The 27158-nt window shown below is 36.8% G+C and overlaps 1 protein-coding gene across 3 annotated transcripts; it reads left to right on the forward strand.

The window, feature by feature from the left end:
* Nucleotides 1–1990: 1990 nt before the first annotated feature.
* On the forward strand, nucleotides 1991–21813 carry LOC149829828 (protein FAR1-RELATED SEQUENCE 5-like). 3 transcript variants are annotated; one of them, XM_090016106.1, is made up of 6 exons: nucleotides 1991–2144; nucleotides 2765–2856; nucleotides 17713–19957; nucleotides 20056–20151; nucleotides 21226–21271; nucleotides 21420–21813. In XM_090016106.1, exon 3 carries the CDS (start codon nucleotides 17716–17718, stop codon nucleotides 19666–19668), a length of 1953 nt encoding a protein of 650 aa, XP_089872232.1. In that variant the 5' UTR covers nucleotides 1991–2144; nucleotides 2765–2856; nucleotides 17713–17715; the 3' UTR covers nucleotides 19669–19957; nucleotides 20056–20151; nucleotides 21226–21271; nucleotides 21420–21813. The 3 variants fall into 3 exon arrangements, with proteins under 3 accessions (XP_089872232.1, XP_089872231.1, XP_089872233.1); XM_090016105.1 differs by having other exon boundaries at nucleotides 1999–2144; nucleotides 2765–2868; nucleotides 17702–19957; XM_090016107.1 differs by having other exon boundaries at nucleotides 1999–2144; nucleotides 2765–2868.
* Nucleotides 21814–27158: the final 5345 nt, after the last annotated feature.

The raw sequence follows: 27158 nt of genomic DNA on the forward strand, positions 1-27158 counted from the left end.
GGGCTAACACGAATAGATGACAAACTTTTTTTTTTTTTTGAGTAGAAGAAAATCACCAGAAGGCCAAGATTGGTGTTTTTTTTTTTGGGAAACCAAAAAGCTATAAGAAAAGAGGAAAAGAGAGGGTTTCACGAGAGGGCAAGATACAAAAGAAAAGAGAGTTTTTTTTAATAGGGCGGGATGCAGAGGAAAAGAGAGAAAAAGAAGGATGCAAAGGAAAAGAGGAAATGAGGGAAAAAGAGGGTCTACAGAGAGGCAGGGAAGGAGAGGGAAACGAGAGGTACTGGTTCTAGGCAATCTAGAGTGAGAGGCGGAGGGGATCTGGGTGGTACTCGAGAGAGAGAGAGAGAGAGAGCTCATGGAGATCGAGCCAGGGCTTAGTAGGGTAAAAAATCCATGCTAAATCAAACACGCTAAATGGTTTTTTTTGGAGTTTTAGGTATTTTTTTCATGGTTTCAACCTCATGTGTTTTTGATGAAAAATGATATTTAGTATCTAAAAAATGTACAAATATTTTATACTGTTGATTTTTTGAACATTGTAAAAACTGACTCATGTGTCGCAATTGAATGCTTCAAGAACCGATTCCAGTAAAATCAAGTACATGGATCATATCAGCATGGTCAGAACTTAAAAATAAAACTAAAAAGGCTCAAAAAACCCATTTAACATGTTTCATTTAACATAACATATATATATATATATATATATATATATATATATATATATATATATATATATATATATATATATATATATATATATACAAAAATGTGTAAGGTGCATGATCGCTTTGGAACATGACTAGAATAAACTCATGATGCTCCGTGCAAAGTTCTGCCAAATAACACCTTTAGGGGTGGCAAAAGTCATTGCTAAAGGTCCCAAACCTTTAGCGGCGACCTTTGTTGCGCTAAAAGTCTCAACGCAAAAACACTTTCATTGAGCATCCATCACGCGCAACGAAAGTTCGTTTTGATCATGTTCGAAACACCTAGGCATTACTCTCTCTCTCTCTCTCTATATATATATATATGTATAAAGCATGCTTTTTTGAAATGTTTGTTTTTAATTTTTTAAGTTGCTTTTAAAAAAATGATTAAAGCATATTGGATTTAATTTGATTTGACCAATTTGCTTTTTCATGAAAAACAAATTTGGTTCAAAAACCGATTATGATAACATTGATATGAATGTTAGAGGCTAGTCATATAGTTTCATATCTAAACCCAGATCTAAATGTCATTAAAATGAATCATACAAACAAATGTCATCTAAATAAATTGCAAAATTCTCTTCTAGAGCTAGTAAATCGAGTTGAATGAGTAACATGAACGGTTCTAGCTTGGCTCATTCTTGTTGTGAGCCAAGCAGAGTTTGAGTTCATACTAAGCACTCAGATAAACAAGTATAGTTCGAGCGTGATTGTTTATAAAAAAAAATACATTGCTCTACGGTTGGAAGAAATAGGATTTTTAAAAAAATACATGTAAAATACCTTTAAAATAAATCTTTTCATGTCCAAGTAGGATTTTGGTTGAATCCTTATTAGTTCAGTGAATAGGGTTGTCAATTGGTTGGGTTTTATCCAGACCCAACTTGTACCAAACCTTATAGGGTCAGGGTTTGGTGATAAAAAAGGTGGCCTGATTTAAAACTCGGTCAGACCCAAAGAGTCCGATTAGTATGTGGAGCGTATGTATGGTTTGTGAAATTTTGACCCAAGTGACCCATGTTCTGATTAAGACCCGTGTTTTTTCAATAAAAAAAATATTATTTTACCGAGTATACACCGGATTTGGTTCATATAATCTTTATTGGACCAGGTATGGTTTATCTTACAGTGGACGGCATAGGACCCCGGTCCAGACCTGGTAGCAGCACCTCAAAGACAGATCCGAATCTGGGTCCGAACCAGATTCGACCCGTTGACATCCGTGACTCACGTGACCAGATTTTTGTGCGACATATGTGATTGGCGTTCTAATCGGGAATGTGATGGCTGCAGGAGATAGGGAAACATGTGCCCTGTCCTTGCGCAAGCAATTAAACCCTCCCTCTCTCTCTCCCCTTCAGGATCGTCCCTTCTCTGTGATCTTCCCGCTCCTCCGATCGCGGGCGACGTCCTCTCGCATCGACGCATGTACGGTCTCTCTCTCTCTCTCTCTCTCTCTTCTGGCCGGAAAAGGGCCGGTTCTCTTAGCATGTCTGGCCGGCCAGAAAAGGATCGATCTGACCCTTTTTCTTCCCGTTATCTCTGTCTCCGGCGAGATCAGTTTGATTTGGTTGATGAAGTTGGTGGCATCTCGCCGTAGTTATGGTTGGAATCATCTGGATTAGTTTCCCCCTTTTCCTCATATAAGTCATGTAAAGTGTGGAATAATATGAAGCTCCGAATCAAGTTCGTTGTTCAACTTGATTTTTTATTTTCCTATGTGGATGCAGATTGTTGTCTAAGGAATCAGTTACCAACATGATATGTAACACTGTATGCGTAGAATGACACATCTATATGTTTTAGAAGTGCCCATTCACATGTTTTCTTAGATAAGCTGGAGCTGCACCATTTCCATTGCTACGAATATGCTTTAGAACTGTCAATTAAACATGTTTTTTGGATAAGTTTGGCTTAAACATTTGCACGACTGCTAGTTGGTTTGTGTTAGATTTGGTAATCCCACCATTCACATCGAGTTTGCACAAACTTAACCAAGATTGAAAGTTATATGGTGCAGAAACCTACTGAATTTTGCTGCTTGACAGGAGCTAGACGATATCTTATCTGCTCAGGTTACAACAATAGGGTACCAGCTGCACGGAACAATCCCTGCACCATTTTAAACCATCTATTGTTTGTATGTTCTTTTGTAAGTAGCATATTTTAATTTCAAGCTGTGCACACGTTACCATATCTACTGTTTGCCATAATACTTTGCTTGCCATATGTAAGACTTACCATTTGTTGTGTTAAATATTAAGGCCAGATATGTGAATTCTGGTTGTCGTTTTGGTGTTGTTGTTTATTCTTCTTCTTTCTAGTTTGCTTTTGTTTGAATGGAGAAGCATGTCCTATTAATTCTTATTTTATATATGATGATAGTGTTGAGCGCTGGAAGCATTCATAATTGTGCTTGTAGTGATGCTTAAAATGAAAAATTGAAATGCTTATCTGAATGACATAACTAACTGACTTTTTTTTTGTATGTTGAAGGACCCTTCTTTTATCTATGATTAATTGTTATGAGTTATTTTGGTAAAAGAATTTCAAAATCAGGTTACTATCATCCAAATGGAAACTTTCGGATAATTGGGTTACTTACATGTTAACAGCTGTCATCCAAACAACAAAACCAGGTTTTCACGTTCTTTCAGAAACTAGAGTTTACACCAGGCAATGTTGTGCGTACTGCAGCTCTCCACCAAACTATGAAGCGAGGCGTAAAGCGTAAGCCTCAAAAATATATTTTTAAATTTTTTAAAAAACTTTAAAAAATATCTAAAAATACAAATAAATAAAAGAAGTGCTTTATTGATGAAGCAACTATCAGATTTCGTATGAAGGGTTCAGCTTATGCACAGGAAAGTAGAGAGAGAGAGAGAGAGAGAGAGAGAGAGAGAGAGAGAGAGAGAGAGAGAGAGAGAGAGAGATGCACAATCGGCTGGGGCGGCACACACATTAGGGCTCGACCTCCAAACCCTAGGATATATAAAATAAACACGTATACAATGATCCTTGTAATATCAGAGATATTACAAGGATGCCATTAATGAAGCCAATTTGACATGTGTTTCATTTAACATGCCATGCGTATGGATCTGGATCCAGATCCATACGCAGTGTATATTTTAACACCCTCCCTCAAGTTGTACGTGATTTTGGAGCATGTACAACTTGCTCTTCAATAGCCAAAATTGACGTCCTGTTAACCCCTTGGTAAACAGGTTTGCCACTTGATCTTCTGTTCGAACATGACGTAGTTCTATCTCCTTCATCTCGACTTTTTGCCGTATAAAATGTTGATCAATCTCAATGTGCTTCGTTCTGCTATGCTGAATAGGATTACATGCAATGTTGATTGCGCTTTGATTGTCACATAGAAGAAATGATCGAATAATTGTCTCCCCAAGATCACTCAATAAGTGTCTAAGCCATGTGACTTCTGCCGTCCCTGCAGCCATCGATCTGTATTCAGCCTCTGTACTCGATCGTGCCACTGCCTTTTGTTTTCTGCTGCTCCAGGACACTAAATTGTGTCCAATATATACACAATATCCAGAGACAGATCGTCGCTCATCTGGATCCCCTGCCCAATCTGCGTCTGTATAAGTGATGAGTTCATGTTCTCTATGCTGATTATCGTTCTTGCGATAAACAAGTCCGTCGCCTATAGTTCCTTTTAAATAGCGTAGAATGCGCTTCACAACTTCCATATGACCCTCCGTTGGAGCATGCATAAACTGGGATACCTGATTCACATCATAAACTATATCAGGTCTGGTAAAGGTCAAGTACTGTAACATCCCCACGAGACTTCTATACGTTGTAGGGTTGACACAAGGATGACCATCTTCAGAGCTCAGCCTTTGATGTAATACACTAGGAGTATTGACTGGTTTGCAATTCGTCATTCCGGCTCTTTCCAGAAGGTCAAGAGTGTATTTTTGTTGCATGAGTGTCAATGTGTCTTGTTGTCTGTCAACTTCCACACCAAGAAAGTACCTCAACTCCCCTAAATCTTTCATCTTGAAAATTTTCATTAGAAACTGCTTCACGTCTTGCACATGATTATCTGAACTCCCAGTGATCACAATGTCATCAACAAGGTTTTAAAACTCGCCGAGTCAACTCGGTGACTCGCCTGACTCGGCTCGGCCCTCCAGCGAGTCAACCCAGCAAGCTAAACTCGGTCTGCGAAGACTCGGCTGTGACTCGGCCTGACTCGGCCTGACTCGGCTTGACTCGGCCTGACTCGGGCGAGTTCTGGAATGTTTAAAATTTGATTTTTTGAGTATTTCAGAATAAAAAAAATTTGTAATATTATTGAGAATATTGTTGTTACTTTCTTAATGTCTTCAATATGTAAAGAAGACAATATGTGACTATGATCTAAGGTAAATGTTATTGGATATGAATCTATTTCTAGAAGCATCAGGCAGGACAATCTTCAAATTCAACAACAGCTAATTAATATTTTATGATCAAGTAGATTGCTGCTTTTATTATGTTCTACACAATTATATTTTTTGCAGTTTCTTTGCATAAATGCATTTAATATTTTGCTTTAAACTTTACTAACATGACTATATAACAAGGAAGAATTTGGTTTTCTCCTCACACCTTTCCTCTTTGCCCCATCTTTATGAAGGCATAATAGACAAGAAACTGGAACAAAGTCATACATAACTTTGGCCTTAATATCCATAGAGTTCCAACATCTACTTGGTGCTTCTTTCTTGTCCTTTCAGACTTCATAATCTCATATAGGCTATACCCCTTTAATCAGAACCAATTGTCCTCACCTTGCCTTATCACATCCAACAAAAATTTCTCTTTTCTTTATAGGCATGTGCATTTTTAATGCATAAAGGCATCTATGTAACTGGAATAAATTGTACTCTTTCATTCCACATTTCCAACTTATTGCTCATTAATGAACAATTTATCCACATGCTACGATCTCCTTATTTCAGTTCAACCCAAGATTCTGCATGGAGCCAAAAAACATCTCTTGTTTATTGAAAAACATGGTTTGAGACAAATTATATATTGTTTTTCTTTTAAAATCAAAAGTTAACAAAACCCGGTCCGAGTCACCGAGTTGACCCGCCGAGTCACGAGTCAATAAAGAACGAGTCGAGTCCCGAGTCACTGGGTTTTAAAACCTTGATCAACATATATAAGAAGAAGTATAACAATGTCTGCCTTTTGGTAAATAAAGAGTGAGTGATCCAGAGAGCATCTTCTAAAACCATAACTCTGAATTTGCATAAAGAAACTTTCAAACCAGGAACGGGACACCTGTTTCAACCCATACAGAGATTTCCTTAGTTTGCACACCCAAGCAGTAGGATCCTTCTCGGCATAACCAGGAGGTTGTTCCATATACACTTCTTCCTTTAAAGTTTCATGCAAAAATGCATTTTTAACATCCATCTGGCTAAGGCTCCAACCTCGATCGACTGCTAGGGATATGATGACACGAATAGTACCCATTTTGACTACGGGACTAAAAGTTTCATCATAGTCTTCACCATATTGTTGTGTGAATCCTCGAGCAACAAGTCGTGCCTTATATCTGTCAATACTTCCTTCAGGCTTATACTTTGTTTTATAAACCCATTTTGAGCCAACTACATTCTTTCCTTCTGGCCGAGGGACTATTTCCCAAGTCTGACAGTCATGAAGAGCTTTCATTTCTTCATTCATAGCTTCAGTCCAATGACGGGATTAAAGAGCTTGATTAAAACAAGTGGGTTCATCCTGTTTTGTGAGCTGAGACATAAACAACTGGAAATCAAGGGAGAAGGTCTCATAACTCACCCATCGTTGAATAGGATGCTTAATGCGTGACGACCTTTGAGCTGGATTAGTGGCGATGCTGCCCACATTCCTCAACTCTGTATTTTTGTCCCGTCTAGTGTATATCTGTCCAGAGAAGCGTTCTACTGGGGGTGACTCAACTGGAGACTCAACTGGAGATAATTCAACATGCATCTGTGGGTCATGTAACTTCCTACTCAAGCCGAAGGAAGGACAATTTGTCTGACATGTTTCTCCTGTATTAGCAAAAAGATCTGCACTCATCCATGGATCATATACTTCTAATTCTCGAGATGACAACGCTGCAGAGTCATTGACCTCAAAATTTCGTTCGTCAAAGACAACATTTCTGGAGGTCCTAATACGTTTTGTAGTAGGGTCATAGCATCGATAACCTTTGTATTCATCTGCATACCCAACAAATCTGCACTTCACAGCCTTGTCCTGAAACTTATTTCGCAGAGATAAATCAATATGTGCATAACATACACAACCAAAAACACGCAACTCATCGTAAGTGGGATGTTGCCCAAATAAAGTATAATAGGGAGATTTTCGATCCAAAAGTGCCATAGGAAGACGATTTATGATATGAACAGATGTGTGAAAAACTTCTGTCCAGAGACTAACGAGCACATTGCTATCATGTAACATGCTCATCGCGCTCTCGACAATATGTCTGTGTTTCCTCTCCGCAACCCCATTTTGTTGAGGAGTATGAGGGCAAGAAACCTGTCGACTTATTCCTTTATCCCGAAGAAAGGCAATAAACTCGTTCGATGAATACTCTCCTCCACCATCACATTGTAAATGCACAATATCACAAGCAAACTTTGTTTTGACCATCGAATGAAATTCTTGAAATATTTGGAAAACTTCATGCTTGTGTTTTAAGAAATATATCCAAGTATAACGGGAATAAGAATCAATAAAGATAACATAGTAACGACTGCCAGAAGGAGAAGGAATAAGTGCGGGTCCCCAAACATTGGAACAAATAATCTCAAATGGCTTTGAAGCTCTTTTATTTATAATATGAAAAGGGAGAACATGGCTTTTGCACAGTTCGCATGAAGAACGTTTATTATTATTATAAAAAAATGGACATAAACTAGACTCTGGAAGGAGACCATCAGATACAAGATTTTCAACGAAACCCCAAATACAATGTCCTAAACGACTATGCCAAATATCTGGCTTATTACAATGAGATGAATTAAAAACTTCCAATGAAGGGGAAAACAAAGACTCTGAAGACGAAGGCACTGAAGATTGCTTGGACGACTTCAACTGGAGGACTGAGACTGAAGGCGAAGGCGAAGACACTGAAGGAATCTCCTTGAAGACGTACATGTTTCCTTGTCGCTCCCCCTTAGCGAACGTCTCCTTCGTTCGTAGATCCTTAACATAAACAGAAGAGGGAGTAAATTCGACGAAAGAATTCATATCATCAACAAGTTTAGCTACAGAAACAATGTTCTTTTTAATATTAGGAGCAAGAAGGACATTAGACTAGTGAAGTGAGGACTTTGACATAGGGATATGTGCATTGCCAGTATGACTAATGGAGTGATAAGTTCCATCTCCCGTAACTATACTACCTTTTTCAAAATAAGACAATAAGTGAGATAACTTACCTGCATTACCCGTAACATGTGTGGCGGCACCTGAATCAACATACCATTCGCCTTGTTCATTTTGCTTGATCGTCATCTGTGACAATGCTGACAACAAAAGTTGTTGCACATCTGTGGAAGAGGATGGCACTTTTGTGTCCACAGTAGTAGCTGATTTATTCTCAATTTTGTTTATTTTACCTATATTCTGTAGATTGAACCAACAATCAGCTTTTACATGTCCTCTTTTGTTACATAAGAAACAAGTGGGCACTCTTCTCTGATTCCCTGTATTAAAACCCCCTGCAATATTAGGTGTAGGCAAGATACCACGTCCTCCCTGCCCAAAACGTCCGCGACCTCTGCCTCCTTGATGCCCTCTATTCCCTCGTCCAAAACCTACAGAAGTGTCCATGGCCAAAACTGAATGAGGACGAGCTGATTCATTTCCTTCTGCCTGTTGTTTCATAATCATCTCATGCTGGAGAAGTTTCACTTGAAGGTCGTCAAAAGTGGGCAAGTGAGGAAGGCATGATAAAGCTGTGGTAAACATGTCAAAATCAGGACCCAATCCATTGAGAAGTTGTTGAACTTTATCTTTATCTGCAATAGCACTTCCAATAACCGCCAATTGATCAGTAATACTCTTCAAGCGGCCTATGTATTCCATGACTGTCATGGAGCCTTTCTTCAAACTTTGAAATTCATTTTTTAAGTACATGACTCGGGCTTCTGATATCTGAGAGTATGTCTGAGACAACTTACTCCACAGATCCGCCGCAGTGCAATCATCTGAAAGAGTAACCAACACTTCTTGAGAGAGTGTTGACGTAATATAAGCAACCAAAGACTGATCCCACTTCCTCCAAGCTGTATACTCTGGATTCTTAATAGAAATGGTAATTGTGTCACCCTTCTCATCCTTGGTTTCCTGCAAAATAAGCCGTGGTGGTATAGGAACTAAACCATCCAGATGTTCATCGAGATCCTGACTCCGTATAAAAGGGAGGATTTGCCTCTTCCAAGTCAAAAAATTAGAATGAGTAAGTTTTTCTGTAACGAGCTGACTCAAGAAATTTGCAGAGGGACCGGATGACGATGAGTAATCCATATCAATGGGACAATGAATAAGCAAACAAAACAAATGGATAGAAACAAAGAGGTTTGAGATCACTTAATTAATCAGGAGAACTTCAACAAGACATGTACCTGTGCTACGAATATCTGGAAATAACCCTTTTTTTTTGCAGATTCAGAATCAAGATTGTAAACTGTTATAATCTGACTATAAGCGTTGCACAGGGGACACCAAAAAAATTTTTTTTTTAGAACCAAAGAATGAATAAACACTGACAGACATTAAGAGTGGAAATCAAAGACTGATGACTGACAGTCGTCGATGGCTGCAGTCGTTGATGACTGACCGTCGTTGAACAAGAATAATAAAAAAAATTGCAGACGAACCTATTTATGAGTAGCAAACGATGGGATATCACGTTAAGAATCGAGAATAAGAGACGAGTTGCAGAGAAAGATTGGATTACTCAAAGAGGAGAATAAGAGATGAGTTAAGAGACGAACCTGTTACCGGAGAGGAGAATAGAAAAGGAAGGAAGAGGAGCCAAATAAACCTGTTTCTTCAGATCTCGCTGAACACGGCTGTTTCTTCAGATCTTGCTGAACACGGCCTCTAATAGGATTCCGCAACCCTTGAGCTCTGATACCATATCAGATTTCGTATGAAGGGTTCAGCTTATGCACAGGAGAGAGAGAGAGAGAGAGAGAGAGAGAGAGAGAGAGAGAGAGAGAGAGAGAGAGAGAGAGAGAGAGAGATGCACAATCGACTGGGGCGACACACACATTAGGCTCGACCTCCAAACCCTAGGACATATAAAATAAACAAGTATACAATGATCCTTGTAATATCAGAGATATTACAAGGATGCCATTAATGAAGCCAATGTGACATGTGTTTCATTTAACATGCCATGCGTATGGATCTGGATCCAGATCCATACGCAGTGTATATTTTAACAACAACAACCAATAAGAAATACAAAATCTCAAATAAATGCCAAAAAATATGAGAATAACATGTAAAAGTAACATTAATGCAACAATTTGGTCTATCTAAGTATCTAACAAATAAAACATGAGTATTCAATGAAAAATTAAGTAACAAAATCACTAACAATCAAATTCCTCAACATCATATAATGCACACACATTCATCTAATGTTCTAAACACACATTAAGCTATTTTTTCATGCATGCTCACTTGAAAAATTAGCTCTATCAAACTAATAAAATCACATAATAATCTATATCTACACCCGGTCTCACAAACAAAAAGCAAACATTTTCATTTAACAAAAAAATACTTTTAATTTCCATGATCTAGGAATCAATTACATGTATATACACAATCACATGCATATTTGCAAATAATCACACAAACTAAAAGTAAAAATTTCACATATATGATTTTTATATAAACAAACAAACAAATTGACATATACAATTTTTATATACAAACAATTAATTGCAAAAAAAATCCATTCATTAAGAAGAGGAGAAGAAGAAAAAAAGGAGGGAAGAAAAAGGACGGAAGAAGAACAAGGGAAGAAGAAGAAGAAGACTAGAAGGAGAGGAATAACAAAAGAAGAAGGAGATCCAAAGAAGAAGAAGACTGGAAGAAAATGAAGGAGGAGGAGAAGAATTAAAGAAGAAAAGGAAGAAGGGAAAAAGAAGGAGAACAAAAGAAGAAGACTGGAAGAATAATGGAAGAAAATTAAGGAGGAGAAGAAGAATTAAAGAAGAGAGAGAGAGAGAGAGAGAGAGAGAGAGAGAGAGAGAGAGAGAGAGAGAGAGAGAGAGAGAGAGAGAGAGGAGTTGATCTGATCCATCGCAGCTCCCTATTTTTTTTTCATATTAAATTTGGGTCAAATGGGGGCTTTGACCTCCATTTGCCCCAAGTAGTTTGAGGCGTGCACCTCAGCATGAGGTGCACCCTATGTCACATGGGTGCGGGTGCAACACGGGTGCGGCACAATTTCAAAAAATTTGGACACGGGGACACAGCTATATATATATTTATGTATATATATTTAAAATATATATATATATATATCCAATGTGTGCATATATGTGGATATTGTCCTCTAAAGTTTGTCACCAGCATGAGTGTTTTTACTAACTTTGCAAATTGTACTTTTTGCAAATCTAAGTCATTGTTGGTGCTTGGGCACTGCCATTGTATCCTTTGAATTGTTAAGAACTTAATTTTGCTGAACTTGTTGATATTCACTCATAACAAAGGCTGGTAATGGTTTCCATTTGCTGTGGTTATTCTAATGGTAAAGTGATGACATTGTCAATATACAACCACCATTGAGGAGGATTGTCTTGATGGGTGTTACCTTTTTTACTGGAACTAGTTGTGTTTTTCATGGTTTCCTGCTAGTTCAAAGAGTATTCAAGTTTTGTGGTCAAGGTCTGGGCTCATCGATAGGGAGGTCTGATGAGTTGTGGAGCCTGATTAAGAGTTTTTGCCCTTGTAGAAAGGGGGGTTCGGGGGCTCCTCCCGACGCGGATCCCGCTGCGCGTTCAGCGGGCGGGGGGTTGTAGGGGGGCAACTCCCCCCAGATTTTTTTTCTGGGGCTTATGTTTGAGACCCGATTTCTTATGGATCAGACCCGACTTGTTTAGGTTTAGGGCTGTCGTCCTTGCCTTGTATAAATTCTTTCTTTTCTCTCTTGTTTATTGTTTCCTTTGGTTGTTTCTTTCTCGCAGTTTGCGTAACAAGGTCCCCCATACCTTGAGTTTGAGTTCCCATGTGAGTGCCCCCTTTCTGCAAAAAAAGCAAAAGGCCCCTTAGGGTTGAGTAGGGGCCATGGAGTTTCAAGCCATATATGTGAATATATAACAATATAAAAACACTCATGCTATATATATATTTTAAAATATATAAAAAGATCATTTTCTTTTTGTTTTTTTCCCTAAAAAATGGACAAAAATAGACTCGATCAAAGTTGATCGAATTTATAAAATGGACGGACTCGACTCCGATGCGTTCATCGATTTCGACACTTGTTGACCGAGTCCCTCCCGTGTTCGAAGCCGCACCTGTGTCGGGGCGTGTCGACGCGGGTGCGTCGACCCCCTAGTCGAGTCTGTGTGACATAGGGTGCACAAGGCCTATGATGTGCATGCCTCAGACCTTTTGTGCTACACGTGCGCCTCAAGGCACGCATGCCCTTGCCTTGAGGCGAGATATGCTTTTTGTGCCTTGAGGAGTACTCTTCACCAAGGTTGTACCTATCATATCGTAACACGTATTGCTCGGGCCCAAAATAAGATACATATCATATTGTAAAAAATCATAAATTTAAAAAAATAAAAATTATAATAAATCATAAAAAACAAAAACAATTAGCAAAAATTCTAAAAAATCATAACACACAAAACAATGATGAAATGCACAAAATGCAACCATAAAATCACATGTGAAGCATTTATGTCTCTACGAGCTACATAACACATCATCAATCATCAAATCTCACAAGAACAATGCAAAATAGTAATATCTTCAATTAAGAACATGCCACAAGATTCATCAAAAAACAAAAAACCAAGTTTATGAATACTTAACAGTTACAAATTACAATACATAACCAAGTTTTTAAGTATATCATCAATCATCATCATCATCATCATCATCATCTTCTTCTTGTTCTTCATCTTTTTCTTCTCCTTCAACATTCAAATCATCTCCCATTTCTGCTTCATTTATCTCTCTTTGTTGTTTTTTCCCTCTTAGGATAGCTAGTAATTGATGGCATTGCCATTTTTCGACATTCGGCGAATTCCATGACATGCATGGGCACCATTATGTTATGTTTCGGCTAAATGATGCTTCAACCAAGAGATGCCACCTGAAAAAACTTTATGACAATATTTGTACTCGATTTTAATCGGTTTTCACTCATTACACGAGTGTCACATTGCCATGCAAGATCATTTGAAGTCATCTTTTTCCAAAATAACTCAATAAAAGCAAGAAATAAGGTGTTTTTTTACCTTAACTCACTTCTTTGGGTGAAAAAAGTGTAAATGCACTCTTACTTGACAAAATCACGAAAGCCCTCTCCCTTGCATAAAGATCGGCCCTCAAAATGGTCTCACGACTTTTAGGGTGCGTGGGAAGCTCTCTAGTAGAGTTACCGGAAGTGCCTAGGTAAAAGGGGAAGCGCCCTTCCCCGAAGTGCGAAACGTCGCGCTTCCGAATCGTGAGGGGAAGCGTCCCCCTTTTATGGGAAGCGCGCTTCCCCCTCGCTTCCCCATTTTTTTCATTTTTTTCGCTTCCCCCTCGCTTCCGGTTCGCTTCCGCGACGGTTCGTAATTTTCTTCTAAGTGGTCCTATGCTTTCCCGCTTCCTAAATTTTTGAAAGTGCCTCGCTTCCCGCTCCCGCTTCCCGTATCGCTTTCCGCTTCCGCTTCCTCGACTGGCAACTCTGCTCTCTAGTATGTTATATATGTTAAAAATATAAAAAATGTAATATATAATATAATAATATAATAATATAATATTTACTTGTATTTTTATTTTTATTTTTATTTTTATTTTTCTTTATTTTTTTATTTCTTTTTTGTCTAGTTCATTTTGAACTAGAATTAGTATCTAGTTAAGATCTAATTAGATCTTGACTAAAGATATAGTCGTTGGACCTAGTCCAACGGCTATAAATAGAGCCATTGGACTAGGTCCAACGACTCTTAAGAAAGAGCTCTTCTCACTCTTCTTTTTTTTTTGTATAAATAGGGGTGAGCCCCTCTCCTTTGTAATTCAATGCTTCTTAAGCCTTTTTCATGAGCAATAAAAGTTTATTATTTTATCTTGTGTTCTTTCATTTATATCCTTTTGTGGGTTGTGCTTGCAGTGTCTCCAATAGACACCTATTGTGAGCTTTTGTGTTTTTGTGGAAGATCATCATTTCATTACATGGTATCAGAGCTTGGAAGCTTTTAGCTTTTGAAGAGTTTTCACCTCGTTTTTCATGCCTCCTTAGCAAAGGGCAATTCATCCTCTTGTTCGTGATTCAAGTGATTTTTGTGCAACTCTCATTGAAGAAAGAAGACGTTTAGAGGATAGATGACAATGATAAAGTCACCTATCTACTATACCCCACAAATTCGTGATTGTGCTCTTTTTTCCTTTCTCTCTTGTCTTACTTTTTTTTTTCTTTTTCTTTCTCTTTCAATCTATCTTTCTTTATTTTTCTCACCCATGTAAAAGATGGATGACAATGATAAAGTCACCATCATGCCCATAAAATTAAATGACACCAACTATGTGATGTGGGCTTCAATCATGAAGCACCACATTTGAGGAAAAGGATTGTGGGGTATAGTAGATGGTTTCGATTCAGAAACAAAACTAGTTCTCACATAAATTGAGAATGAGAAAGAAGTGCCTCTCACATATGAAGAGAAAAATAAGGCTTTGACTACTTATGAGAAAAAATGGAAGGAATGAAGGATAGAGTATGCCAAAATTATGTTATGGCTAATTAATAGCGTTGACACTAAGAAATGCTCTAGTCTAGCCAAATTTGAGCATATTGATAAAGCTTGGGAATATCTTAGGAATATATATTTTCTTAAAGATATTGCATATGTGTGCAATTTGCAAGACAAAGTTCGGACTTTGACTAAAAAAGACAAAAGTATTAGGGAATATTATAATGAGTTATCTGAACTTTGAGAAAAGTTGTCTCTTCTTGAGCCAAAATGACATTGTCTCGAAGATATTGAACTTCGCCAAAAGCAATTTGATATAGAACACTTTTATCAATTTATAAATGGTTTAAGGCTGAAATTTGAAACAAGCAAATCAACTCTTTTATATTGAGGAAAGGTTCCTTCTATCATTGATACTATATAAGAACTAACTATGGAGAAAAATAGACTAAAAAAGAATACTCCAAAGCATAAAGACAATTCCGTTCTAGCTGTATCTAGACTGGAAAATTATGTACGTACTTATAAGTCGCCTCACTTTGGTAGACAAAATAGTGATTTTGACAAGAGAAAAATCATTTGCCACCATTGTCATGAACCGGGGCATTATAGGAATCAATGTCCTAAGTTAAAGAGAAGAGAAGAAAAGAAAGTTGTATCTCTTAGTTCAGAATAAAAAGATCAAATCAATCAAGATGCACCTGTATCTATGGCTCAATTAATGGAGATCATTCAACCTCTTTTCAAAGGAGCATTCTCCTCAACTGAAGCCTCAACTGAAGCAACTGTTTCATCCTTCTCCGATCCAGGTAACTTTTCTTGGCTCTTTGACTCTGGTGCTTCTTTTCATATGACTCCAAATATCAATAGTTTGTTCGAATGTCTTAACAATAACTCAAGTGTATCAAAAGTTTTCACAGCTAATGGTATATCTCTTGAAATTAAAGGAATAATTTTTTTTGAAAATCTTCAAAAATCCAAAAAATTCTTTATTCCAGAAGTTAGATATATTCTTAAACTAAATCTAAATATTTTATTTGTTTCTCAAATATCTTATTACGGGTGTAATATCTCATTCTCTTCTCATAGTTGTTGGGTATAGGATCACTAGTTAGAAAAGTTGATTGGAGAAGGTCACAGAGAAGGAGGACTCTATTATGTGGATTTTTTGAAATTGCCCAAGAATGCTTTCTGTTATAGTGTTCAGAAACTAGAGTTGGATCTATGACACAAAAGACTTGGCCATTCTCATATTATCTAAAATCCAACATTTTCCAAGTTTAGGAAAATTTTATAATTTTGAAAGTTTTACCTGTAAAAATTGTATTCTTGGCAAAATGAAAAGGTTACCATTTCTTGATAGAACTTTTGTTTCTTCTAAACCGCTTAAGTTAATACATTTGGATGTTTGGGGTCTTGCACCGGTCATATCAAAAGGCAGATATGTATATTATGTAATTTTTGTCGATGACTTCTCTAGGCATACTTGGATTTACTTAAGCATAAATCTGAGTTTTTTTCACATTTTCAAACATTTCACAAAATGGCTAAAAATAAATTTCAAAATGATATTTCTATTTTTTCTACTGATTCAGGGGGAGAATTTATGTCCAAAGAATTTAAAGACTATCTCAACTTACATGACATCACACATCAAAGATCTTGTCCACACACACCACAACAAAATGGCCTGGCCGAACGAAAACATAGACACATTATGGAAACCATTGGGACTTTATTAATAACAAATCAAGTTCCAAAAGGTTTTTGGTGGGCAGAAGCTGCCCTAACTGCTACTTATCTCATTAATCGAATGCCATCTTCTTTACAAAATATAACACCAATTGAGAATTTTGTTAACTTATCTCCTGATTACTTTAAATTTGTTAAAATGTACAATATATATAATAATAATATTCATATTATTATTATTATTATATATATTAATGTAATTTTAATTTTATTTTTCTGTATTTTTTGCTATTTTCTTTTTATTTTTTTTTGAGTCTAGTTCTAATAGAACTAGACTTATATTATTAGTTAAGTTTCACTTGGAACTTAACTAATAAATGTAACTGTTGGACTAGTCCAACGGTTACATTTATAACCGTTGGACTAGTCCAACGGCTACAAAGGAGAGCTCCTTAAGAGCTCTCCAATCCCACTTGTATATAAAGGGGTGCATCCCCTCTTGTATTATCATTGCTATGCTTCTTAAGCATTTTATGTTTTCATATCAATAACGAATATTTTATTTCTTCTTTTGTTTTCCATTATACCCTTTTTAAGGGTTATGCTTTAGTGTCCTTTTAGACACTTTCTCGTGCGGATCTAAGTTCGTGTTTGGAAGATCCTCATTTCATTTCATGGTATCAGAGCAAGGTTCATCCTACATCGTGAGGATTTCTTGCCTTGTTTTTCATGCCAAGCTTGCAAAGGTGTTTTATCACCTTGGTTGGGGGTTTTAAAACCTTTTTTGAAGGAGAGAAAAGAAAGGCTCGTTGCATCAAACTATCGTGTTTGCTTTCTCTTACTCTCTCTTTATATTTGTGTGTGTGTGTTGCTATTACTTAAGGTGGGTTTTGTTTTCAAAACACTATTTTGTTTCAATTTGATGTACTAAAATTAGTAACAAACAACAAGGGTTGTAAATTTGTTTTGGATTTAGTAGTGTCTGCTAAATATGGTTGTGAGCCTTGTAGTTTTGTTTCCCTTTGAGAGGCCATAATGCATTAAAACAACCTAACAATGATGTATTTTGTTGAAAAGCCTATTATTCAAGGTGCATTTGCATGGTGAATGAAACAAAATGCTTGGGTACTTTCAATTTGTGTATGGTACGTTCATTTGGGTTATGTATCTAAGCTTGCTTTAGTCATGAATAGTTGTATCTTTTTTTTTTTTGAGTGGAATAGTTGTTGTATCTTGTTAGATTAAAAGATGATTTTGCATGTATCAAATCTTGTTTTCTCTTGTAGTTATGATGCTCGCAAGTATATGATGTTTGTTGTTGATTCTTGTTAGTTATTTTTCAGAAGATGGCTCTTGTCCCTGTAGAAGGTAACAATGGAAGTGGTGAGAGTCATTGTCAGATGAAAGATGTTATTGACTTGGAGGGTAGTAGTTTGGTTCCAAAGGTTGGTATGGAATTTGATGATCATCATCATGCATATGAGTTCTACAATATGTATGCTCATAGTCAAGGATTCAGTGTTCGGATCCGTTCTTGGGATAAGAATAGTATAGGAGAGATAACACGCAAGGCATTTGTATGTAATAGGGAAGGATATACCATAAAAAAAGGTGGTTCTGTTAGAGTAAGAACAAATGGAAGATGTGGTTGTCTTGCACGAATGATTGTGAAGAGAGGGTCAAATGGTAAATTGTACGTGGCACAGTTTGAACCCACACACAACCATCCGGTTGTTAGTCCTAACAAGGTGAACATGTTATGGTCGCATCGAAGAAAAATGCAACCAAAGGTTGCAGATTTGGCAGATAACTCCAGTGTGGAGCTCAAGGATACATGCACTTATATGAGAAAGCAAAATGGAGATGGTAAGGATCCTGCACATTTACCATTGGAGTACAGGAACTACTTGAGGAAAAAGCGTTCCATTACCTCAAAGTATGGCGATGCAGGGGCTGTTTTGCAATATCTACAAGATAAGTCTATGAGTGACCCTTATTTTTTTAGTGCAATACAACTTGATAAAGATGAATTGATAACAAACATTTTCTGGACAGATGCAAGGTCAAGGGTAGATTATGATTGCTTTGGGGATGTTGTTTGCTTTGATACCATGTTGAGAGCCAATAAGTGTGGTTGGCCTTTTGCACTATTTACTGGTGTAAATCATCACAAACAAAGTGTTATCTTTGGCACAACACTGTTATATGATCAAACTACTGAATCTTTTGAGTGGTTGTTTCAAACTTTTGAAGGAGCCATGAAAGGAAAACAACCAAAAGTAATATTAACTGATCAAGATCAAGCAATAACATATGCTGTACACAAGGTGTGGTCTAACACATGCCATCGGTTGTGTGTGCGACATATCTTTCATAATGGTGCAAAACACTTGGGTCATGTATTTAATAAGGGAACTGACCTTAGGAATGACTTTAGCAATTGTTTGTTTCATTGTGATGATCATGATAGTTTCTTATCTGCATGGCAGAATATGTTGGATAAACATAATCTTGTGGGCAATGCATGGTTGGCAGACTTGTTCAATGAGAAAGAAAAATGGGCAGTAGCTTATGGACAGGACAAGTTTTGTGCTGGTATGAATGTGACTGAAATGAATGAAAGCATGGTCAATCTTTTGAAAACGTACTTAAATTCAAAATTAGATCTTTTAAGTTTTGTTAAGAATTATGAGGAGCTGATAGATGATCAAAGGGATGCTGAATTCAAGGAGGATAATAAAGCGAATGAAACAACTCCAGCGATGTTGTATACACACTTATTAAGAGAAGCTGCAAAGGTTTACACACCGAATGTCTTTGAAATGGTTAGGAAGGAGGCGTTGGGGGTTTTGGACTGTGATATTGATTGTTTGAGTGGGCATGAACATGCTTTCAAGTATAAAATCACATCTATGCAGAGTGTTAAAGAACATGTTGTTAGCTTTGACTCATCCTGTTTTACAGCTTCTTGCAGCTGCAGAAAGTTTGAGTCTATTGGCATTTTATGTTGTCATGCTTTGAAAGTGCTTGATCATGCCAAGGTTAAGCAAATTCCAGAGCAGTACATATTGAAAAGGTGGACAAAGAATGCTAAAAGTGGTGTAACAGCAGATGCTCTGATCCCGACCGATGGTGATAAGAGGTCAGTTGTAGCAACACGTTGCAACCATATATGTGGTACTTTGATTAAGATTGCAACACGAGCTTCAAAAAGTGAGGAGGCATGCAAGTACCTTGAAAGTCAAGCCATAATGATTATGGAAGAAGTGGAGAGCATGTTGAAAAAGGATATAGAGTAAGATGCATTTTAGCAACCTCACTCGAATTTCATTGTATTCTATGGATGATGAGTTTCTCGTCTTGCTCAGCAGTCCAACATGATAGATATTACATAGAATGACTTCCAAAGACAATTATGAGTATTGTAAAATATAAGGAAAAACTGGTGGGAGAAAAGGAAAGACTTGCAATCAAGGCTGCTGTAGAAAACGAACATGCTTGAGAGAAGAAAAAGAAGAAAATTTTAGCAATAGATATGACATTTATTAGTGCACAATGGGCATCGTGAATCCTTCCAGTGTGTGTGAGGTGCGTATATTGGCTTAGAATTGTTTATTATTGATATTTCCAGATCTTATTACATTTCTCTGCTAACATAAGAGTTCTTTGTTTCTGTTCTTGCATAGGAAAAGATGCTACATTCCAAGTCACTTGGTGATCTTTATTTCCACTGAACAAGTAATGGCCTACTGGAAATTTAAGGGGTGCACATGGTAATGCAGGTTGGTTTTGAATTATCCTTTTTTGAAGATGTTTTTCATTTGATGTTTGATGTTTGTTTTTGTAAGAGTTGTGAATGCTATATGGTTGGAGCAAATTTAGAAACCTTACCTCAATGTGCTCATACTGCTGATGAAGCTACCAAAGCTTGTTTGGATTTTCCAACCATCTCATTGAAAACTACTTTCACACAAATGATACATTGAATTAAATGGACAGCATTGTACTTAATCAGTTAATCTATAGTTGATCCATCCTTTAATACGGTTTTGCAATTTGTGTGCAAGAGAAAATTCATAAACGAACTAGTTGACAATTTGATGCACATATAACAAGCATTCTTGGTTGTTCTATTGTTTCATTATTGAAAACTTTCAACTTCTCCTTTTGTTTATTTGTCAATTCAAATAGCTTTTTTCAACCCCCCCCCTCCCCCCGGGCACATTGGTGACATTCACAAGTCGGCCCTACCAGATGAGTGGAGCCCTTGTGGGCTTCGTCAAAAGCAAATAGTTGGTACCAAGAAATGAAACTGATTTTCATATGGTGCAGTCACTATATATGCGGAATAATGTTCTTGAATCTGGATTTCATGTTTTGGTGTTGGCGCTGCTGTTCAAGATGGCATTGCTTGAGACAGCTGTTTCTCATGTGACTGAAAATTTAGGATTTGTTGCTGTTTGATGTGGCATTGCTTGAGGTGGCTGGTGCTTGTTCTGCACCAAATTACAGAAATTGGTGCTGAAAATTTTGCTTTTTAAGCTGCTGCCACTCACCTTTGGCACCCTGGATGATCCTAATGCTTTTGCAGTGAGGGTCCACAAGATGTTTTAAGTTGGCCTGTATATTGATAAGGATGAGTTTGGTGTGAGGGCGACCAGCATCCTCTTTAAAATGACCAGAAGGCTAGAGGTCTTGCATCATATTGTCCTACATGATGTTCAAAACGGATGCATGAGCTGCAAATCTGATGTTTTCTGAACTCAGTACTATTCTCTGTTGACTAAAATGTTGATTTACCAGTTGATAGTATGTATCTGTTCGTTAACCAGTAAGCGTCAATTATCTCTTTGCAGGTGCCCCAGATTTCAGATGCCACAAGCATATACCACAGTTGTACAGGTGCTTCAACTCATCTCAATTCTTTTATTTTTCTTAAGCACCATGCTTGTAATCACATTCTTAATCATTTTCCATTTTCTCTGTCTTCTTTATGTGGATGTTGCTTTAAGTAAATGCATCACGGTTATTGCCACCTTGGGAGTTGCAGGATCTATTGCTGTTTACAACTAGGGTGGAGCTCTGAGTCGTCAAGGCCTTGGTTTGCTCGTTTGAAACAAGTCAGTACCCTCTTGAGCCAAACTAACACAAGCTGCTCGCTCTCCAAATTGAACATTTGTTGTAGTCATAGCATGAATCCAAGTCCATGTATATAATTCCTTGTAGTTCAATTTTGAAGCCATTGGGAGTTGCAGGATCTATTGCTGTTTATATCGAGGGTGGAGCTCCGAGTCAAGGCCTTGGTTTGCTCGTTTGAAAAAAGTCAGTAGCCTCTTGAACCAAACTAACACAAGCTGCTCGCTCTCCAAATTGTTCATTTGTTGTAGTCATAGCATGGATCCAAGTCTATGTATATAATTCATTGTAGTTCAATTTTGAAGCCATTGGGATTGCAGGATGTATTGCTGTTTACAATGAGGGTAGAGCTCCGAGTCAAGGCCTTAGTTTGCTCTTTTGAAACAAGTGAGTAGCCTGGAGTTTGGAGTCAAGGCCTTGGTTTGCTCGTTTGAAACAAGTCAGTAGCCTCTTGAACCAAACTTATACAAGCTGTTCGCTATCCAAACTGATGATTTGTTGTAGTCATAGAGTAAATAATTCCTTGATCATTTTTTAAGCCATTGACCGTTCTTGAATGAAAGTTTTTTTCGAGATAGTGGTCTTTCATAATTTGAAGAATTGGCATGGAACCTAGGATCTCTTGGTTAAGATGGTGCATCTCTAAGTGGTCCAACTATCATGTACGCCCCCAAACCTGATTCTGGTTGCATCTTACCAGGAAGGACCTAGGTCCACAGACCTAACTGATACAACCTTGTTCTTCTCCAGGCAATTTTTGTGCACGTATCTTAATCGGACATGGTCTAGTGCACCCCAAATCCCATTCATCCATTGCATCATTGTGAGTCCAGGCCTATGGGGTGATACCTCATACCTAATGTGTATCAGTGTCACCTGAACCTTGAACATTCATGCCATTCATCCCCAGAATATCTGCATTCACCTCACCAATCCATTCGTATAATCAGATTTAGTATCCTTCGTGACGACAGTTCTGCATAGCAAATACGTTTCTCTCTCTCTCAAAAGCCTAAAAATGGTATCTTCGTCGCTGCCTCCATTCATCGTCTGTTTCACATTCCCTTCTGTTGGTTCATTCAACATACTAATCAAAATATATTGCCCTTAAAACTCTGCACGCCAGATGGGTAGGATATGGGATAGTTTATATTTGATCCAAATCCAGATTCAATTTTAACTAGTACATGGATCCAAAATTGGGACTAAATTAGATCCAATGAATTATGGTTGAATCGGTATTGGAATTTTATATGGTAATATTGATTTGGTTAAAAAGAATGAAAAATGACTGAACTAAATGGCCAAAATGATGTGTTTTTTAAAATGCCCCACAATTTACCAAATTTGTAGGTTTTCAATTTTTTGTCGCTTTTACCCCTTGTAGGTGCGAATTTTTTATTTTTGCACTTATGACATTAAAATAATACACCTATGGAACTCTTCAACAAAATCGCATATGAGGTTGCAAAATTCTCAAAAAATTTGCAAAATTTTAAACAATTTGTGTAACTCATGATGAGTTTCTCAATGCATGTTGCAAAAATTCTTTTTAGTGTTGCAGAAGTTCATATCTTGCAAATTTCAGAACAATTATCGCACTGGCATAGGTGGGATACTCTGCAAAAATCCTTTTCAGTGTTACGGAAGTTGGTATCCTTTCTAGTGTTGCAAAAGTTCGTATCTTGCAAAAATCTTTTTTGTTGCTAAATGCTCTATGAATAGTATAAAAGCAAAGCTAAGATTTCACAAAACTAGGTTTTTTGTGTCATTTTTCTACGGTCAAGTGGCGACGGTGAGAAGATCAGTGATGCTTCATCGACGAAAAATCATTAATGAGGAAAAGATTGGCAGAAAATCATTGACGTTGAGAAGATCAACGAAAAATCATCGACATTGAGAAGATCGACTGAAAATCATCGGTGGTGAGAAGATCGGTGGCACTTTCAATAAGGGCATCTTATGATATGGGTGTGATAAAAAATGAAATCCGCAGTCAGTGTTCAATTACATGGTATGGGTGGGATATGCGGCATTCTTAAGGCCATCGTGCTCTAACGAATTGTGATAGCTGGATAGATGTGTTTTTTCTATATCAACACAAAGTTGACTTTTCTTATCGTCAGCGTTCGATCACATGGTATAGGTGTGATACTTTGTTTTCTTTTAATCAAAGACGCAATTAGAACCAACATTCTTGTAAAAGAATAAAATGAATACAATGCATGAACGACTTTATTTTATAAAATATGAGATGAATGTAAGAGCGACTTCATTTTGTGAAAGAATGAAATAAATGCAATGTATAAGCGACTTTATTTTGTGAAAGAATGAAATGAATACATTGTATGAACGACTTCATTTTGTAAAAAATGGAATGAATGCAATGTATGAGCGACTTCATTTTGTTAAAGTGCAAGTTTTGTTTCTTAATTGCTTTTTTGCATCCGGATGCCTTGTTTTCACAAACAATGAATTTTGGCCCCTTCCAGCAATTTTTTTGGTGAATTTTCTGCAAAAAGAATTTTGCGATTTCTCAAGAAAAATGATTTTCACAATATCGGTGCAATGCGATTAAGAAATTTCACAATACCAGAGCTAGGTTCTTGTTTGATTTAAAAAAATTAAACTGAAATTCGCATGTACCTTGCAAAATTTCTTTATGATTTTAAAAAAATAAACTAAAATTTGCATGTATCTTGCAAAATTCCTTTATGATTTAAAAAAAATAAACTAAAATTTGTATGCGTCTTGCAAAATTTCTTCTTGATGTGAAAATCACCAGTTACATTAACATGTTCATTCTCTGTTATATACACATTATACACAATTGATTCTAATAAACAATCATCTATTACATAAACAACCATATCAAATAAAAAACAAGATCAAACAACTTTATTTTCTGTTACATACACAATTTATTCTTCTTTTATATAAATAATTCATTTTATTAAAAAAACAAGAATAAAAAAACTTCATTCCTTTTTACATACAAATTCATTACCCTTTTATATAAATTAATTCATTATACTAAAAAAAATAGGAATCAATTATTTTCTGTTATATATATATATAATTCATTCTCCTCAAAAAATAAAAATTAAACTTCAACTTTCATTGCTGCAAGCGCAATGGTCACCTTCATTAGCTTTCATCCACAAGCGAAAGGGCATCCTTCAGTATAGTCTCTTCATTGCCGCAAACTAACCTGCAACACAACATTAAACCGAAAGTGTACTTGAATAAAAGAAGCACAATATTGAAAAAATATTATGTAAACTATAAATAAACATGTCATAGACTATTTTGTAAATGCATCGAATACTTACACATTACTTCTTAATCGTGTTTCCACCTATTATGGCCAAGCTCGTGACATACACTGCACTTGGATCTCACCACCTCCTTGTCTTCCGTTCTTCGTCTCTTCACTTTAGGTTGCCCTGCTTTCTTAATTGACATTGATGGTAAGACGAGAATAAGAGTCAAATGAGTGACGTTTGAGACATTATCGACCATCAGATGAAATTGATAAGTACCATATGCAACTCGATATGATTCAACTGAATAGAACTTGTCGTAGTAATCATCTAGAAGATTACCCCCATACAAAATGCATACTATGGTATGCATGCAAAGAATCCCGCTAACCTGTCACTCTTTACAAGAGCATATTGCATACTCTCACGATCAACATAATAGATGTGCTTCCCTGGTCACGAGCTTCGTAACGATGGTGGAGTCAATGCACTACTACCATGCATAACTTTTGAGCTTCTATCTGACACTTTTTAATCTTTGTAATTACCTCAGGCACCACAATGCCAATCATTTTCTTCTGGTTAGTCCTTTTCTCGTAAACTTTCATCAACATTAGACGAAGCTTATCAATAAGTGAGATTAAGTGCTTAAGTGCTTGTCACGTATGGAGAAAATCCATATATTAAAGCACTCCACTATATTAGATGTTAAGCGTTATATATATATATATATATATATATATATATATATATATATATATATATATATATATATATATATATATTAAAGCACTCTATATATTAGAGGAAAATGACTCAGCCTAATGTATCGATTTTATCTTATTAGCAATATATTTGTATACTTCTTCACTTTTCTCACAGATCTTTGAAATATAAAAATGACATTATCGTCTCGTGGGTACTTTGGCAGCGTACCACCAATATGCACTAAGTTATGTGGTGCACCATTAGTATGCACTAAGTGGTACACCAAATTTCTTTGAAAAGTTCTCAGTCAAGTGCTTCATGCAATATCCATAATGACAGTTACGCCATGTGCAAAGGACAACATATAAAAGCCCTTTGTGCCTATATGAGATAACTGTAAATTATTGCTTAACCTTAAACTTATTTGAGATAACTGTCAATTGTCGTAAATATTTATTCATCTTCAAATGCCTCAACCATTTTTATGACTTCTTCGACTCTTTATCCACCACTCTAAATGCTACAAAAAATATAGCACTAGAAGCATCAATAGTGTAGGCAGACATCAAAATACACATATTTTTCTTTTAGAAATGTGCCATCTACCATAAGAATTTGAGGGTATCATTTGATAAACCCATTGATGCATAGCCGAAAGAATAGTAACATGTACATAAATCTATTGTTAGTATAATCTTAATGAACACTATCGATTCAGGGTTAGCCCTCATCAAATAATGACAATAAGCGGGAAGCATTCTAAAGGATTTCTCAAATGGACCATATAGCATCAGCCTAGTCAATTCACATCCATTCCATGCTTGTTTAGAAGAAACCTCCACACCTATATCGTGATTGAGGTCGTTCATAATTTCTCTTAGAGTTATCTTTGGTTTATCGTGTAAACGTCCGTGAATAACACATGAAATCCACTTAGAAAATACTTTTTCTGTAACAAGGTTACCCATTGATCCACCACATGTATTCTCGTTTTGATATCTCTTTACTTTAAAGAACGTTGCTCCGTGCATTTTTGTGCAGTGGATCTTCTAGAGACAATCTACCATATTTCGTGGGTTCTTTCTCTTACATATGAAAGTAACTTTGTTGCTGCAACTCTTTACAAATTTTGTTTTAAGGTTATTCTCTGAAGCAATTTTGACTCCATTGAGCTCTAGGTACAATTGGTAAAGGATCCAAGATTACAACTATTTTTGTATATATATATATGTTTTCTGTGTTATGTAAATTGAAATACCATTTATGGGTATTTCAGTCATGTCTCTTGTAATAGGTGTCAGTCCCTAGCGGACTGACTTATTTTTTTGTTTTCCTTTTTTTATATATTTTTTGTAATAAAGTTGGTCCACCAGCTAGTTGGACCAGCCCCTTTATCTTGGAGTGCCTATTTAAGGTCGTGTTTGTGGCCCGTTCCAAGCATGATTTGGGACAATGAGGTCACAAATCACACTGAGGCCACCAAACAAGAGACGTGGTGGATGCACGGAAGATGCGCCCACCATGTCTCTGAAACAGTGTTTCACCGTTCCACCCCCTGTTATGTCAAGCAGTGTTGTGAGAGGCATACGCCTCAGTACCTAAAGCGTACGCCTCAGAGGCGAAGCACACACTCAAGGTATCGAGGCATTGCAGTGAGGCGTTTCAGGCTTGAAACGCACGCT

Source organism: Nuphar pumila, chromosome 8 (genome assembly GCF_984573655.1).
Source record: "Nuphar pumila chromosome 8, dmNupPumi1.hap1.1, whole genome shotgun sequence".
Lineage (NCBI taxonomy): Eukaryota > Viridiplantae > Streptophyta > Magnoliopsida > Nymphaeales > Nymphaeaceae > Nuphar > Nuphar pumila.